A 17,259-nucleotide genomic window follows, 5' to 3' on the forward strand; every position below is an offset into this window, starting at 1 on the left:
GGAGCAAAAAAACTAAGTGGTCTGTCAACAGCGGGAAAGTGGTGGAGGACAGTGGAGGCTGCGCAGGGCAGGAGAAGCCTCAGGGCTGTCACAGAACCCACGGTGGTGGGGGGACAGTGCAGGTCTCGTGGTACAGGGAGCAGGTGTGGCAAGGGAGAGTCCCACACCTGTCTCCTCTCTCCTATGGATGTCCCCGCCCTACCCGGGGCCTTCCACCTGCAGCCACTCAGAGCTGATCCTCCTAGTCTGAGGCCTGTAGGGAAGGCAGGATCTCCACCAGTGTTTTCAGGGGTGGGACTTTCACCCTCTGGAGAGAACAGGCGACGGCTGACAATGACTTCCAGTGGCGGTAAGGACGTGGGGAAGATGCCACCCTGAAAGGGACTTGTGGATCTGCATGGCATGGCTTAGACCTGGCTTTATAATTCCCTCAGTGCCTGTCAGTGCTAAATATTTAACAACTGGCTCTCAGAGAGGCAAGGCCCCCTGGGTAGTATCGGCTAATTCTTGTGGCGTAAATATTTCCACCATGGCTGATTTCAAGCCACTGACATGAAATTGGTGTAAGATTCCTGTTGTTGTTTTTTGTTTTTTTTAAGATGGAGCCTCACTCTGTTGCCCAGGCTGGAGTGCAGTGGGGCAATCTCGGCTCACCGCAACCTCCGCCTCCCGGGTTCAAGCGACTCTCCTGCTTCAGCCTCCCTAGTAGCTGGGATTACAGGCACCTGCCACCATGTCCAGCTAATTTTTGTATTTTTAGTAGAGACGGGGTTTCACCATGTTGGAAGGGCTGGAGATTCCTGACTATTTCAGAGTCTACTCCTACAAGCCAGTCTGAGCCAGCTCTGGCCATCTATCAGCACACCCCAGACATGGGGAGGAAAAGAGGGTGACTTGGGTGCACCAGGGCAGGGGTGCAGCCTCAGGTCACCGGTGTCCCCCCAGCACCCAGTGCAGGACTCTGAAATGAGTATTTGTGGCCGGGTGTGATGGCTCACGCCTGTAATTTTAGCAAGGCCAAGGCCAGTGGGTCGCCTGAGGTCAGGAGTTCAAGACCAGCCTGGCCAACATGGTGAAACCCCGTCTCTACTAAAAATACAAAAATTAGCCAAGCGTGGTGGCGCATGCCTGTAATCCCAGCAACTCGGGAGGCGAAGGCAGGAGAATCGCTTGAACCCGGGAGGCGGAGGTTGCGGTGAGCGGAGATCGCGCCACTGCACTCCAGCCTGGGCGACAGGAGCAAATCTCCATCTAAAAAAAAAAAAGTATTTGTTTCACATGGGAAGAAATGTCACCCAGAACTTAACATCGCTTGCCCTGGGGATGGCCTGGGCCGCTGGGGGTATTCAGGTTTAGTCAGGACCTGCAGGAGCCCTGCAGCATGGGTGACCTGCCCCCAGGGGCACCAGGTGTCCCCTGTCGTTGGGGAGATGGGCCCCTCACCTGTAGTACGGGTCCACAATAGAAATGTGGAAGACATAGATGCCATTGTTGTGGCTGAAAATTATCTGGTTTGCTGTCCGGCCACCCAAGATCTGGTACTGGACGTCTGGCCATCTCAAAGTAGCATTCCTGTTGGGGTCGTGGCAGCTCACGTAGTTCTGTGGGAGACAGAGGTGTGCCCACTTGTCCTGGGGGCTGGAAGAGAGCCCTGAGCCTCCTTCCTGCGTGCAGAGACCCTGCGCCCACCCCAGTCCTCATGAGAAGTGCATGGTGGGAGTCTGGGGCCAAGTGCCGACGGTGTGGGCAGGTTCATGCTCCCTGCAGAGGAGGCTGTGGACGGAGGCTGCTCAGCCTCCATCTCCCCTGCCTCCTTCCTGGCCTTCCTGGGCTGTGGAGGCTGGAGGCTTACTAACTCAGTCTGGGTGAGAGTTGGGCACTGCCAATGAGTTTTGTTTTTTTTTCCAGATAATGTCTTGCTCTGTCCCTCAGGCTGGATGCAGTAGCGTGATCTCAGCTCACTGCAATCTCTACCTCCCAGGTTCAAGCAATTCTCCTGCCTCAGCCTCCAGGATAGCTGGAATTACAGGCACCCACCATCATGCCCAGCTAATTTTTGTATTTTTAGTAGAGACGGGGTTTCAGCATGTTGGTCAGGCTGGTCTTGAACTTTCTTAACCTTGTGCTCTGCCCACCCCAGCCTCCCAAAGTGCTGGGATTAGAGGCATAAGCCGCCGCACCTGGCCTAATTTTTTGTTGTTGTTTTTTTGAAATGAGGTCTCACTCTGTTGCCCAGGCTTCCCTCAAACTCCTAGCCTCAAGCAAGCCTCCCTCCTCAGCCTCCCAAAGTGCTAGGATTACAGGCATGAGCCACCGCACCCAGACAGCTTTCTCTTTCAAAAAATGGTCAAAGAGGCGGTGGTTGGATAAGGCCGTCAGTGCACCAGGTGTCACAGGGTTGCAGTCTTTAAAACGGTTAATTGGGCCGAGTGCAATGAGGAGAGCTTCAGGCTGTGCATTTAACAAAGAAAATGCAGGCCGAACACAGTGGCCCACACCTGTAATCCCAGCACTTTGGGAGGGCGAGGCAGGCAGATCACTTGAGGTCAGGAGTTCAAGACCAGCCTAGCCAACATGGTGAAACCCCGTCTCTACTAAAAATACAAAAATTAGCTGGGCGTGGTGGCGCACGGCTGTAATCCCAGCTACTTGGAAGGCTGAAGCAAGAGAATGGCTTGAACCCGGGAGGGGGAGGTTGCAGTGAGCAGAGATTGCAGCACTGCACTCCAGCCTGGGTGACAGAGTCAGACTCCATCTCAAAAAAAATAAACAAACAATAAGGCTGGGCATGGTGGCTCATGCCTGTAACCCCATCTCACTGGAAGGCCGAGGTGGGGGATCACCTGAGGTCAGGAGTTCGAAACTAGCCTGGCCAACATGGTGAGACCCCGTCTCACCCCAAAAAAAAAAAAAATTAGCTGGTATGGTGGCAGGTGCCTGTAGTCCCCAGCTACTCAGGAGGCTGAGGCAGGAGAATCACTTGTACCTGGGAGGTGGAGGTTGCAGCGAGCAGAGGTCCCACCAGTGCACTCCAGCCTAGGCGACAGAGCAAGACTGTGTCTGAAAAAAAGAAAAGAAAAGAAATACACATTGAGGCGGGGTGTGTTCGCTCATGCCTATAATCCACACTTTGGGGAGCTCAGGTGGAAGGATCGCTTGAGCCCAGGAGTTCAAAACCAGCTTGTGCAACATAGTGAAACCCTGTCTCTACAAAAAAAAAAAAAAAAAAGATAAAAAAATTAGCAGGGCATGGTGGCACACACCTGTAGTCCCAGGTAATTGGGAAGCTGAGGTGGGGGGGATCACTTGAGCCATGAGGCTGCAGTGAGCTGAGTTTGTGCCACTGCACCCCAGCCTGGGGCACAGAGCAAGACTCTGTCTAAAAAACATAAAAAGCAAAAGCACGCTGATTAGGACAGCCTGGGAAAGCCATCCGCACCTCAGCAGCAACCACTGGGACGGTCCCAGGCTTCTCTCTTCATCAGCAAGCCCTGAGCACCTTGGTGCCTGCATTTCACTCTGTGGCCCAGGCTGGAGTGCGGTGTCGAGAGCTCGGCTCACTGCAACCTCCTCCTCCTGGGCTCAAGCGATTCTCCTGCCTCAGCCTCCCGAATAGCTGGGATTACAGTCGCCCACCACCATGCCAGGCTGAGAGATGGGGTTTCACCAAGTTGCCCAGGCTGATCTTGAACTCCTGAGCTCAGGTGATCCACCCGCCTAGGCCTCCCAGACTGCTGGGGTGACAGGTGTGAGCCACCGCGCAGTTCCATGGCCGCACCGTGTCCTCACGTGTGCTCCCACCCCCTGGTGGCATGCTGATTCTTCTGAAACGATCCTAGGGTCCTATTACCTCTCTGTTCCAGACGAAGGGCACCCCGAATTCCTTTATCATGGTGGTCCAGTTCTGTGGCTGGGAGGTGCACAGCGCCGACTTGGCGTTAAGGGAATACCTGTAGGAGAACTGCCCATTCACCTCCAGTAACACGTACTCGGCTTCGACAATCTCCTGGAAAGTGTCTTTTCGCCACCTAGGACACACACACAGGGCAGAGCTGCGTGGGGAGCGGGGGGCAACCCAGGACGACCCAGGCCACAGCCACCTGGATGGCTGTGAAACCACTCGTTTTGGGTGGGGAGGTGGCAGAGAGCAAACCAAAGAACCCTGTCCCTCCCAGGTGAGGCTGTGGTGTGCAGGCTGCAGGGAGGCTGGGAGACAGAGCTGGGTGGACAGGGAGATGGGCAGCAACCAGCATTGACCACGGATAACAGGGAGGAAAAAAAGTCCACTCAGGGCCCGGCACGCTGGCTCACGCCTGTAATCCCAGCACTTTGGGAGGCTGAGGTGGATGGATCCCCTGAGCCAGGAGTTCAAGACCAGCCTGGGCAACATGGCAAAACCCTGTCTCTACTAAAAATGCAAAAAATAGCTGGGCATGGTGGTGCACACCTGTAGTCCCAGCTACTTGGGCGGCTGAGGCAGGAGAATTGTTTGAGCCTGAGAGGTGGAGGTTGCAGTGAGCTGAGATCGTGCCACTGCACTCCAGCCTGGGCAACAGAGCAAGACTGCATCTCACAAAAAAAAAAACAACCAAAAACTTACATATGGCTGGGTGCAGTGGCTCACACCTGTAATCCCAGCATTTTGGTTTTCAAGACCAGCCTGGCCAAGAAGGTGAAACTGCATCTCTGCTAATTAGCCAGGTGTGGCGGTGCGTGCCTGTGGTCCCAGCTACACAGGAGGCTGAGGTGGGACGACAGCTTGAACCCAGGGGACAGAGGTTGCAGTGAGCTGAGATTGTGCCACTGCACTCCAGCTTAGGCAACAGAGTGAGGTCCTGTCTCACAAAAAGAAAAGGTGTCCCAGGGAGAAGGCCGGGGCGGGAGCACGGTGGAAAAAAGTGACCACCATCATTTTGAGGGATCTAGGGGAACCTGGAGGGCCAGGCTGGTACCCCAGAGCCAGGGAGCATGAGGTCCGGCCAACGCCCGCTCCCTGCAGTAGCCCCCTGGGGTCTTACAGCTCCACCACGGGCTTCCATGGGGTGTCGTAGTAGACGAGGAGAGGACAGCCCAGTTGCTCGTAGGAGTACGGCACGCGCAGGTCCTGGGAGGACGGCTGCCCCTGGAAGCTGGGGTCGTAGAATTCCCTTCAAGACACCAGGAAGCAGAGACGGGGAGTCTGTGAGTTCTGCCCAGACCGCCAACCCTTCACAGCCTGTTTCTTTTTTTGCAAACAGGGATCGTCCATGAGAGTGGGTGGAGGTGGCATCTGAGGTGGGCGATGGAGAGCCATGGCCCAGATGATGCTGAACCTCCCGTTTTGGTTAATTTTTTGGTTGGAGTGCAGTAATGCGATCACGACTCACTGCAGCCTCCACCTCCTGGGCCCAAGCAATCCTCCCACCTCAGCCTCCTGAGTAGCTGGGATTACAGGCACACGCCACCACACATGGTTAATTTGTTCATTTTTTGTAGAGATATGGTCTCGCTGTGTTGCCCAGGCTAGTTCCAAACTCCTGGCCTCAAGTGCTTCTCTCACCTCAGCCTCCCAAAGTGCCGGGATTACAGGTGTAAGCAACTGAGCCTGGCCAAATTTCTGTTCTTTAAATTAGATCAGTACAAAAATAATCACAGTTTTTGCCCTTTACTTCCTTCCTTCCTTCCTTCCTTCCTCCCTCCCTCCCTCCCTCCCTCCCTTCTTTCTTTCTTTCTTTCTTTCTTTTTTTGAGACGGAGTTTCACTCTTGTTGCCCAGGCTGGAGTGCAGTGGCACGATCTCAGCTCATTGCATCCTCTGCCTCCCAAGTTCAAGCAATTCTCCTGCCTCAGCCTCCCAAGTAGCTGGGATGACAGGCACCTGCCACCAAACCCGGCTTTTTCTTTTTTGTATTTTTGGTAGAGACAGGTTTCATCGTGTTGGCCAGGCTGGTCTTGAACTCCTGACCTCAGGTGATCTGCCAGCCTAGGCCTCCTAAAGTGCAGGGATTACAGGGGCGAGCCACTGCGCCCATTACAATGACAAAAACCGTGACTACTCTTGCAGCAACTAATAAATCGCCCAGTTTAAGGTCTTTCATGATAGCAGCCGGTACAGACTCACATGACTTTCCCCTCTGTGTCCTCTGCAGGTTCCAGACTCACTGCCCCTTCGCAAGCCTGGAAGCACCAGTTTAGGTCTCAGCTCTGAACAGGTAACTCAATCTTGACTTGCATTTGAGGGGTCAGGTCTTACGAAACACACAGAAGTGTGCACTCGCGTGGCAAGGAGCTCCCCCATGCTGGGTGCAGTGAGGCGCCTTACTATGGTTTGGATATTTGAGATGCAGTTTCTCTCTTGCTGCCCAGGCTGGAGTGCAGTGTCGTGATCTCAGCTCACTGCAACCTCTGCCTCCCGGGTTCAAGCAATTCTCCTGACTCAGCCTCCTGAGTAGCTGGGATTACAGGCATGTGCCACCATGCCCGGCTAATTTTTTGTATTTTTAGTAGAGGCAGGGTTTCTCCATGTTGGTCAGGCTGGTCTCGAACTCCTGACCTCATGATCCACCCGCCTCGGCCTCCCAAAGTGCTGGGATTACAGGCATGAGCCACCACGCCCGGCTGATTTGGATATTTGTTCCTTCCAAAGCTCCTGCTGAAAGTGGATCCCCAGTGTTGGAAGGGGGCCTAGTCAGAAGTGTTTAGGCCACAAGGTCCGATCGTCTATGAATGGCTTAGAGCCATCTTCGTGGTGCTGAGTGGGTTTTCAGCCTCAGCTTCCATGAGAACTGGGTGTTTAAGAGCCTGGCACCTCCTCCCTACCTTTTTTTCCTCTAGGTTGCCCAGGCTGGTCTCCAACTCCTGGCCTCAAACAGTCCTCCTGCCTCAGCCTCCCAAAGTGTTGGGATTACAGATATGAGCCACCACACCCGGCCTCTTCCCCGCCCCGCTCTCTTTTCTTTTCTTTTGTTTGAAACCGAGTCTCACTCTGTCGCCCAGGCTGGAGTGCAGTGGCTCTATCTCCGCTCACTGCAACCCCGCCTCCTGGTTTCAAGCGAGTCTCCTGACTCAGCCTCCCGAGTAGCTGGGATTACAGGTACCCACCACCATGCCTGGCTAATTTTTGTATTTTTAGTAGAGATAGGGTTTTGCCATGCCTGAGTTCAAGGGATCCACCTGCCTCTGCCTCCCAAAGTGCTGAGATTAGAGGTGTGAGCCACTGCGCCCGGCCATAAGTCTCTTTTCTTTATAAATCACCTAGCCTCAGGTAGTCCCTTAAAGCAGCACAAATTGACTAGGGCCCAGAGTCTCCTACCTGCGTGGGGGCACATGCCCACTGAGTGGGACAACATGTGGAACCAGCCAGCTGAGGTAAGAGGACTGCTTGAGCCCAGGAGGTTGAGGCTGCAGTAAGCTATGATAACACCATTGCACGCCAGCCTGGACCACGGGCCAGAGCCCATCTCTTAAAAAAAAGGAAAAAAATGTCTGGACATAGTGGCTCAGGCCTGTAATTCCAGCCCTTTGGGAAGCTGAGGTGGGCAGATCACCTGAGATCAGGAGTTCGGGACCAGCCTGACCAACATGGAGAAACCACGTCTCTACTCAAATAAAAAAAAACACAAAATACAAAATTAGCTGGGCATGGTGGCGCATGCCTGTAATCCCAGCTACTTGGGAGGCCGAGGCAGGAGAATCGCTAGAACCCAGGAGGCAGAGGTTGTGGTGAGCCGAGATTGCACCATTGCACTCCAGCCTGGGCAACAAGAGCGAAACTCCGTCTCAATCAATCAATCAGTCCTAATTTGCTCTTGGCTTTTGCAGGCCCACTGTCGCCTTGGGTGTCAGGTTGTCGGGGTACACTGCCTTACTTCTCGATGATGAAGCTGTAATTGTCTTGTAGGGTCAAAGCGTCCAGGATGCCCTTGGAACAGGCGGAAATTTTGCTGTAAGCAAAAAAGGACGTTGAGCAATTTCCCGACCTCACAAGGAACCAAACCATTAAGTATTGGACAGAGAGGGAGGGGCCGGGCATGGTGGCTCAGGCCTGTGATCCCAGCACTTTGGGAGGCTGAGGCAGGCAGATCACCTGAGCTCAGGAGTTCGAGACCAACCTGGCCAACATGGGGAAACCCCGTCTCTACTAAAAATACAAAAGGTAGCCAGGCATGACATCTTCGCCTCTAATCCCAGCTACCTGGGGGGTTGAGGCAGGAGAAGTGCTTGAACCCGCAGTGGTTGCAGGGAGCCGAGATCGTGCCATTGCACTCCAGCCTGCGTGACAGAGCGAGACTCTATTTCAAAAATAAATAAATAAAAATAAAATAAGAAACGAAATGGAAAGGGAGGGCACACCTCTGTGTCCAATGCACGAGCAGCTATCAAATGAGCAGATATGGAAAAAAAAACGCAGGAAACACCAGCTCTGGCAGGGGCATGACAGGAAATGGCTCTGCACTTCGCCATTAGGGGTGTCGCTTGTGTAGCTTTTTCAAAATCTTATTTAGGCTTGGCGCGGTGGCTCACGCCTGTAATCCCAGCACTTTGGGAGGCTGAGACCAGCAGATCGCTTGAGGTCAGGAGTTGGAGATCATCCTGACCAACATGGTGAAACCCGGTCTCTACTAAAAATATCAAAACTAGCCGGGCGTGGTGGCGCGCGCCTGTAATCCCAGCGACTCAGGAGGCTGAGGCAGGAGAATCACTTGAACCCGGGAGGCGGAGTTTGCAGTGAGCCGAGATCGCACCATTGCACTCCAGCCTGAGTGATAGAACGAGACTCTGTCTCAAAAAAATAAAAAATGTGGATATCACCAACAGGTGAAGGAGGAGAGACCAACATGCTGGAAACAAACTTAACCTATTAGCGTGAATCATTTAACTTTTAACTGTGGCAATAATATATATAAAACAGAATACTCTAACGTCATCTACCTCAGCAGTTGTTACCGTGTGGCTAATGGTGCCAATCAACTCCCTTCTCCCCACTGCACTCCAATATCAACAACTTACTTTCTTTTTTTCTTTTCTTTTTTTTTTTTTTTGGAGACAAGAGATGGCCAGGTGTGGTGGCTCACACCTGTAATCCAAGCACTTTGGAGGCCAAGGCGGGCGGATCACCTGAGGTCGGGAGTTCAAGACCAGCCTGACCAACATGGTGAAACCTCGTCTTTATTTAAAAAAAAAAGAAAGAAAAAAAAAAAGTCGCGCTGTGTCACCCAGGCTGGAGTGCAGTGGCTCGATCTCAGCTCACTGCAGCCTCCACCTCCTAGGTTCAAGTGATCCTCCTGCCTCAGCCTTCCAAGTAGCTGAGATTGCAGGCGCCCGCCACCACGCCTGATTACTTTTTCTTTTTCAGTAGAGACAGGGTTTTGCCATGTTGGCCAGGCTGGTCTCGAGCCCCTGTCCTGAAGTGATCTGCCCTCCTTAGCCTCCCAAAGTGCTGGGATCACAGGCATGAGCCACTGTACCCGGCCTCAACACACTTACTTCTGGATGACGATCTTTTTATCCAGGTCACAGCCGACTGAAATCAGTGTTGACTGCAGAGGAGAGAGACACAAATGCAGATTCAAGTCAGTGAGGGACACCCAGATACAGTGAACCCCATACAGGAACACGCTCCCATGGAAAGCGCTTGGAAGCCATGTGGTCTGCATCCCGACTGGGTGCCCCTGATGCCTGGGATGCGCTGTAACCGCAGCTGGCCCCTTGGAACTTCAGCTCTAAGAGCCTGGAGCATGGCTAAACTCCACGTGTCGCCTGACGAGCTTTTAGTGGCTTCACGGGGACCAGAACTAATTTTTTGAAATTAATTTTTTTCGAGACGGAATCTTGCTCTGTCACCCAGGCTGGAGTGCAATGGCACAATCTCGGCTCACTGCAACCTCTGCCCCCTGGGTTCAAGCGATTCTCCTGCCTCAGCCTCCTGAGGAGCTGGGACTACAGGCGCGTGACACCACGCCAAGCTAGTTTTTGTATTTTTAGTAGAGACAGAGTTTCACCATGTTAGCCTGGCTGGTCTTGAACTCCGGACCTCAGGTGATGCGCCTGCCTTGACCTCCCACAGTGATGGGGTAACGGACGTGAGCCACCGCGCCTGCGCAGGTCTGTGGTTTTTAGACATTCACAGAGCAATGTGACCATCACCTCTAATTCCAGAACATTTTATTTCATTTTATTATTTTATTTTACTTTTTTTTAAAAAATCCCCCAACCCCGCTACTTTTTTTGAGACACAGCCTCCCTCTGTTGCCCAGACTGAAGTGCGGTGGCACGATCTCGGCTCACTGCAACCTCCACCTCCCGAGTTCAAGCAATTCTCCTGCCTTAGTCTCTGAAGTAGCTGGGACTACAGGTGTGCCCCACCACACCCAGCTATTTAATACATTTTTTTTCCTCTAGTAGAGGTGGGGTTTCACCAAGTGGGCCAGGTTGGTCTCAAACTCCTGACCTCAGGCGTGAGCCACTGCGCCCGGCCGGTCTCTGCTGTTTGGGCATTGTGAAATATGCTGCTGTGAACATTCGTGGCCAAGCTCAACGGTGGACCATGTGTGGTCTTCCATTCTCTTGGAGCATCTAGAAGTACGTTACCTGAGTTGCCCTGACACAGTTCTGGGGATACCCAACAAGAAACAGGCACATGCTTTCAGGATGGTGAGTATGAGGAGGCAGCCCTGGGGTATAATGATGGGGGAGGGGACAGTGACCCCAGCGATGGGGACAGGATCACCTCCATCTCCAGACCCTAAACAAGGGCTCGGACAGCCCCTCAGGGCCAGCTTCTATAAGTCCTAACACTTAGGACACCAAATATGAGACAGCAAAGATTTGGGACCTACCAGGGGCTTGACATCCACACATGAAATTTCCTTGTTTGCTATGTCCACAGTTAAAGTAGATATGGTGGCTCTCTTTAAGCTGCAAGGCAATGGAACCTGTGTTATTAGAGAATGGCACCCCTGTAAGCAAGGCTGCATTCCATTCATCCTTCCACCCATCCATCCATCCAACCATCCATCCATCCATCCAACCATCCATCCGTCCATCTATCTATGCAACCATCTATCCATCTATCAATCCAACCATCCATCCATCTCACCCATCCTTCCATCCATCCATCCAACCATCCATCTATCCATCCATTCCATCCATCCACCCATCCATCCATCTCATCCATCCTTCCATCCGTCCATTCATCCATCCAACCATCCATCTATCCATCCATTCCATCCATCTACCCATCCATCCATCTCATCCATCCTTCCATCCGTCCATTCATCCATCCAACCATCCATCCATTCCATCCACCCACCCATCCATCTCATCCATCCATCCATCCAACCATCCATCAATTCCATCCACCCACCCATCCATCCATCTCATCCATCTTTCGATCCATTCATTCCACCCACTCATCCATCTATCTACCCATCCATCTCTCTCTCCATCTACTCATCCATCTACCAATTTATTCATCCATCCATTCCATCCATCCATCCATCTATCCATCCAGCCATCCATCTATTTCATCTATCCTTCCATCCATCCATCCAACCATCCATCCAACCATCCATCCATTCCATCCACCCACCCATCCATCCAACCATCCATCCATTCCATCCACCCACCCATCCATCTCATCCATCTTTCCATCCAACCACCCATCCATCTCATCCATCTTTCCATCCAACCATCCATCAATTCCATCCACCCACCCATCCATCCATCTTATCCATCTTTCGATCCATTCATTCCACCCACTCATCCATCTATCCACCCATCCATCTCTCTATCCATCTACTCATACATCTACCAATTTATTCATCCATCCATTCCATCCACTCACCCATCCATCCATCTACTCACTCATCCATCTACCCATTTATCCATCATCCATCCATCCATCCATCACCCACCCAACCATCCATCTTTCCCCCTATCCATCTGTCCACTCATCTGTCTACCCATTTATCTACCTGATATGGTCCCATCCATCTGTCCACTCATCTGTCTACCCATTTATCCACCTGATATGGTCCCATCCATCTGTCCACTCATCTGTCTACCCATTTATCCACCTGATATGGTCCCATCCATCTGTCCACTCATCTGTCTACCCATTTATCCACCTGATATGGTCCCATCCATCTGTCCACTTATCTGTCTACCCATTTATCCACCTGATATGGTTTGGTTCTGCATCCTAACCCAAATCTCATGTCAAATTGTAATTCTCACATGTTAGAGGAGGGACCTGGTGGAAAGTGACTGGATTATATGGGCAGTTTCCCCCGTGCTGTTCTTGTGATAGCGAGTGAATTCTCACAATAGCTGACAATTTAAAAGTGTGTGGGGCCAGCCTCGGTGACTCACTCCTGTAATCTCAGCACTTTGGGAGGTCGAGGTTGGTGGATCACCTGAGGTCAGGAGTTTGAGACCAGCCTGGCCAACATGCCGAAACCCTGTCCCTACTAATAATACAAAAATTAGCCAGACATGGTGGCACATGCCTGTAATCCAAGCACTTTGGAGGCCAAGGCGGGTGGATCACCTGAGGTCGGGAGTTCAAGACCAGCCTGACCAACATGGTGAAACCCCGTCTTAAAAAAAAAAATGTATGGCAATTTCTTTATCTCTATCTGTCTCCTGCTACCCTGAGAAGACATGTTTTTTTTCCCCTTCACTTTCTGCCATAATTGCATGTTTCATAAGACCCCCAAGTCATGCTTCCTGTTAAGCCTGAGGAACTGTGAGTCAAAAGCCCTCTTTTGTTTATAAATTATCCAATCTCATGTAGTTCTATCTAGTAGTGTGAAAACAGACTATTACATCGTCCATCCATCCATCCATCCATCCCTGAATACTGGCTGGGTGAGGTGGCTCATGCCTGTAATCCTAGCACTTTGGGGGGCTGAGGTGGGCAGATCACTTGATGTCAGGAGTTCAAGACAAGCCAGGCTAACATGGTGAAACCCTGTCTCTACTAAAAATACAAAAATTAGCTGGGCTTGGTGTCATACACCTGTAATCCCAGCTCCTCGGGACGCTGAGGCAGGAGAATCGCTTGAACCCAGGGGGCGGATGTTGCAGTGAGCTGAGATCATGCCACTGCACTCCAGCCTGGGCGACAGAGCGAGACCCTGTCAAAAAAATCCAAATACTAACTGAGAGCCTGTGGTCACAAATGGGGCTTAAACTTCCATTGAGTTTTCACTGCTTCTTGAGTCAGTTTTGTGAGGGGTTTGGTTTTGTTTTGTTTTGAAACAAAGTTTCTCTCTTGTCACTCAGGCTGGAGGGCAATGGCATGATCGCGGCTCACCGCAACCTCAGCCTCCTAGGCTCAAGCAATTCTCCTGCCTCAGCCTCTCGAGTAGCTGGGATTACAGGCGCCTGGCACCATGCCCAGCTAACTCTTCTGTATTTTTAGTGGAGACGAGGTTTCACCATCTTGGTCAGGCTGGTCTCGAACTCCTGACCTCAGGTGATCCACCCGCCTTGACCTCCCAGAGTGCCAGGATTACAGGTGTGAGCCACGGCGCCCGGCCTCCCTTCCTTCTTAAGGCTGAGTCATATTCCGCCATGCAGGTGGATCACACTGTGTTTATCTTTTCACCTGCGGATGGACACGTTGGTTGACTTTGCCTTTTGGCTGTTGTGAATCGCGCTGCTGTGAGCACGGGTGTGCAAATACCTCCCTGAGTTCCTGCTTTCTATTCCTTTGGGATGGATGGCCGTGGGTTTGTCAGAGCAGATGGTAATGTTGTGTTTAAGTGTTTTGAGGGACCATTTGTAAAGTGTTTTTGTTTTTGTTGTTGTTGTTATTGTTGTTGAGATGGAGTCTCACTGTGTCGCCCAGGCTGGAGAGCAGTGGTAGGATCTGGGCTCACTGCAACGTCTGTCTCCTGGGTTCAAGCCATTCTCATGCCTCGGCCTCCTGAGTAGCTGGGATTACAGGCACGCGCCACCACACCCAACTCATTTTTGTATTTTTAGTAGAGATGGGGTTTCACCATGTTGGCCAGGCTGGTCTCAAACTCCTGGCCTCAGGTGATCCGCCCACCTCGGTCTCCCAGAGTGCTGGGATTACAGGCGTGAGCCACCTCACCTGGCTCTTATAAAGTGTTTGAATCGTCTTGTTTCACTGTTCTGGAGCTGGGGCTCTGATCTCAGCCCTGCTTCTCTTCCCCTCCTGCTAAGGGAACCCCCGTACGCAGCCCGGTCCCCGCCTCTGTCCAGGAGACAGCATACCTGGAAGTGAAGTTGGGGTCGGTCCTGCCCCAGTGCTGCTGCTGCTTTAGGTAAATATCCTGCCGGGTCAGGAGAAAAAATCCCCAGTGCATCCGCGGAACACCATGGGCATCCCTCAACTCAGGACGGTGGGAGAGATGGGGTGTCAGAGGGGACATGGAGGGGATGAACCGGGAAGCTGCTTAGCCCACTCTGTTCCTTCATTTTTTTAAGATAGAGTCTTGCTCTGTCGCCCAGCTAGAGTGCAATGGCATGATCCTGGCTCACTACAACCTCTATCTCCCAGGTTCAAGTGATTCTCCTGCCTCATCCTCCCGAGTAGCTGGGACTACAGGTGAGTGCTGTCATGCCCAGCTAGTTTTGTATGTTTAGTAGAGATGGGGTTTCACCATGTTGCCCAGGCTGGTCTCCAACTCCTGATCTCAGGCGATCCACCCACCTGAGCCTCCCAAAGTGCTGGGATTACAGGTGTGAATCAACACGCCCAGCCCAGCCCTGCTCCATTCTAATCCCACCATCTGTGAAAGGCTCCTGGAAGCTCACGGAAACAATGGCCCCAGTATGATGGCTCCCATTCCCTTGCTCCCTGAGTTCTGGGGACCCACAGTGAGGAGTGACTGTTTTCCTCACTCACCTACATGTGATGTGATGAGCCTGGTCAAAGGAGTTTGCTGTTACTGACTTGCACCTGGTCAGGCCCTTGACCTATGGAAACTGCACCCCCCACCTCCAATCCTCATCCCTCAATTTACTCAGCTAACTCAGATCTCCAGCCCTGCCCTGGGCTGGGTTAGGCTCCTCCCTGTCATGCCATCCAGGAATCTCCCATGTGACACTTACTGATCGATTGATTGATTGATTGAAATGGGTTCTCACTCTGTGGCCCAGGCTGGAGTGCAGTGGCACTATCTCAGGTCACTGCAACCTCCGCCTCCCGGGTACAAGTGATTCTCCTGCCTCGGCCTCCTGAGTAGCTTGGATTACAGGCATGCGCCACCACGCCTGACTAATTTTTGTATTTTTAGTAGAGACGGGGTTTCTCTATGTTGGTCAGGCAGGTCTCGAATTCTTCACCTCATGATCTGCCCACCTCAGCCTCCCAAAGTGCAGGGATTACAGGTGTAAGCCACCATACCCAACCCGTGTGACATTTTAATGAGGTCAAGCGCATGGGTGACGTCTGCCTAATCATCTTCCCACCACGGGGCAGGGCTAGGGGCTGTGTCCCCTGGAAATTCCTCAGCTCTTTATGCTGGTAAGGGAAGGAGGAAGAGGTGGCCCTCGAGGGACACGCGGCCAGGTTTGGTGGGGACATAGCTCACCAGATTGTACTTGGTGTTCCCGTCTAATGTGTGACTGCTCTCATAGAAGGTGGCCTGGAATCCCAGGGAGTGGGGGTTGCTCACCATCACCTAGGGGTGGGGGGAAGAGAAGCTGAGGCTGTACAGAGCCAGCAGGCAGACAGGGTGACAACCCCCCAGAGTGACGCCAGCACACCTTCAGATGAAAAACCAGGCCCCGTCGTGGTGGCTCACACCTGTAATCCCAGCAATATGAGAGGCCGAGGCAGGTGGATCATTTGAGGTCAGGAGATCGAGACCAACCTGGCAAACATGGTGAAACCCTGTCTCTAGTGAAAATACAAAAATTAGCCAGGCATGGTGGCAGGAGCCTGTAATCCCAGCTGCTTGGGAGGCTGAAGCAGAAGAATTGTGTGAACCCGGGAGGCAGAGGTTGCAGTGAGTTGAGATTGCATCACTGCATTCAAGATTCCCTCTCAAAACAAAAACAAAAACGAAAGACTGGCTGGGCGTGGAGGCTCACACCTGTAACCCCAGCACTTTGGGAGGCCGAGGCAGGCAGATCACCTGAGGTTGGGAGTTCAAGACCAGCCTGACCAACGTGGAAAAACCCCATCTGTACTAAAAATACAAAATTAGCCAGGTGTGGTGGCGCATGCCTGAAATCCCAGCTACTCAGAGGCTGATAGGGGCAACATGCTTGAACATGGGAGGTGCAGGCTGCAGTGAGCCAAGATCGCACCATTGTACTCCAGCCTGAGGAACAGGAGCGAAACTCTGTCTTAAAAAAATAAGGAAAAATTTAAAACACGAACTTGCTCTGCAAATGCGGCTGCAGGTGCAATCCCTGATGTGTCCCCCCTGCCCTGCTCCGCCCCAGCATCACCCACAGCCCCCAGCTGTGGCCTCGAAGCCCCGCAGTGCGGACAGCATGGATTTGCAGAGCCGTGAGCCTGGGCCTGTCCCGCAGAGGGAGACACAGAGGAGGGAGCCCTGGGTTTGAGCCAGAGGCAGCCTGCGGTGTCCCCCTGCAGGCCCTGGTCCCCTTGTATTTTGTGACACTCCCCCATATCCTCACAAAAGCCCTCCCCATTTTCAGTGTAATTACAGATATTCCTTGACTCATGACGGGGTCATAGTCCCATCAATCTATCATAAATGGGAAATATCAGCCAAGTGCAGTGGCTCATGTCTATAATCCCAGCACTTTGGGAGGCCAAGGTGGGAAGATTGCTTGAGTCCAGGAGTTCAAGACCAGCCTGGGCAACACAGCGAGATCCTGTCTCTACAAAGAAAAAAATAAAGTTGAAAATATACTAAGTTGAAAATGCATTTATTTATTTATTATTATTATTATTTTTGAGACGGAGTCTCGCTCTGTTGCCCAGGCTGCAGTACAGTGGTCCCATCTCGGCTCACTGCAATCTCTGCCTCCCAGGTTCAAGCGATTCTTCTGCCTCAACCTCCCGAGTAGCTGGGACTACAAGCACCCTACTACAACTAGCTAATTTTTGCATTTTTAGCAGAGGCAGGTTTTCACCATGTTGCCCAGGCTGGTCTTGAACTCCTGAGCTTAGGCATTCTGTCCACCTTAGCCTCCCAAAGTGCAGGCATTACGTGTGTGAGCCGCCATACCCGGCCCGCAAATGCATGCGATACACGTACCCTACCAAGCATTGGAGGTTAGCCCAGCCGACTTTAGATTGAGAACAAACCGAGCAGTACCGAAAGGA

At 52.3% G+C, this 17,259-nt stretch overlaps 1 protein-coding gene across 1 annotated transcript in view; it reads right to left on the reverse strand.

The window, feature by feature from the left end:
- CATSPERD (cation channel sperm associated auxiliary subunit delta) overlaps positions 1 to 17,259 on the reverse strand; it is a 51,311-nt gene that overhangs the window by 1,138 nt on the left and 32,914 nt on the right. The window contains exons 14-21 of the mRNA XM_064380733.1: positions 15,548 to 15,637; positions 14,226 to 14,284; positions 10,817 to 10,895; positions 9,465 to 9,517; positions 7,847 to 7,921; positions 5,019 to 5,147; positions 3,851 to 4,028; positions 1,444 to 1,601 (exon numbers count right to left, since the gene is read on the reverse strand). Of these exons, the coding sequence (XP_064236803.1) occupies positions 1,444 to 1,601; positions 3,851 to 4,028; positions 5,019 to 5,147; positions 7,847 to 7,921; positions 9,465 to 9,517; positions 10,817 to 10,895; positions 14,226 to 14,284; positions 15,548 to 15,637 (821 nt within the window). The remainder of the gene's footprint in view (positions 1 to 1,443; positions 1,602 to 3,850; positions 4,029 to 5,018; positions 5,148 to 7,846; positions 7,922 to 9,464; positions 9,518 to 10,816; positions 10,896 to 14,225; positions 14,285 to 15,547; positions 15,638 to 17,259) is intronic.

Source organism: Aotus nancymaae, unplaced genomic scaffold (assembly GCF_030222135.1).
Source record: "Aotus nancymaae isolate 86718 unplaced genomic scaffold, 86718_ANA_hifiasm-v0.15.2.pri h1tg000028l, whole genome shotgun sequence".
Taxonomy (NCBI): Eukaryota; Metazoa; Chordata; class Mammalia; order Primates; family Aotidae; genus Aotus; species Aotus nancymaae.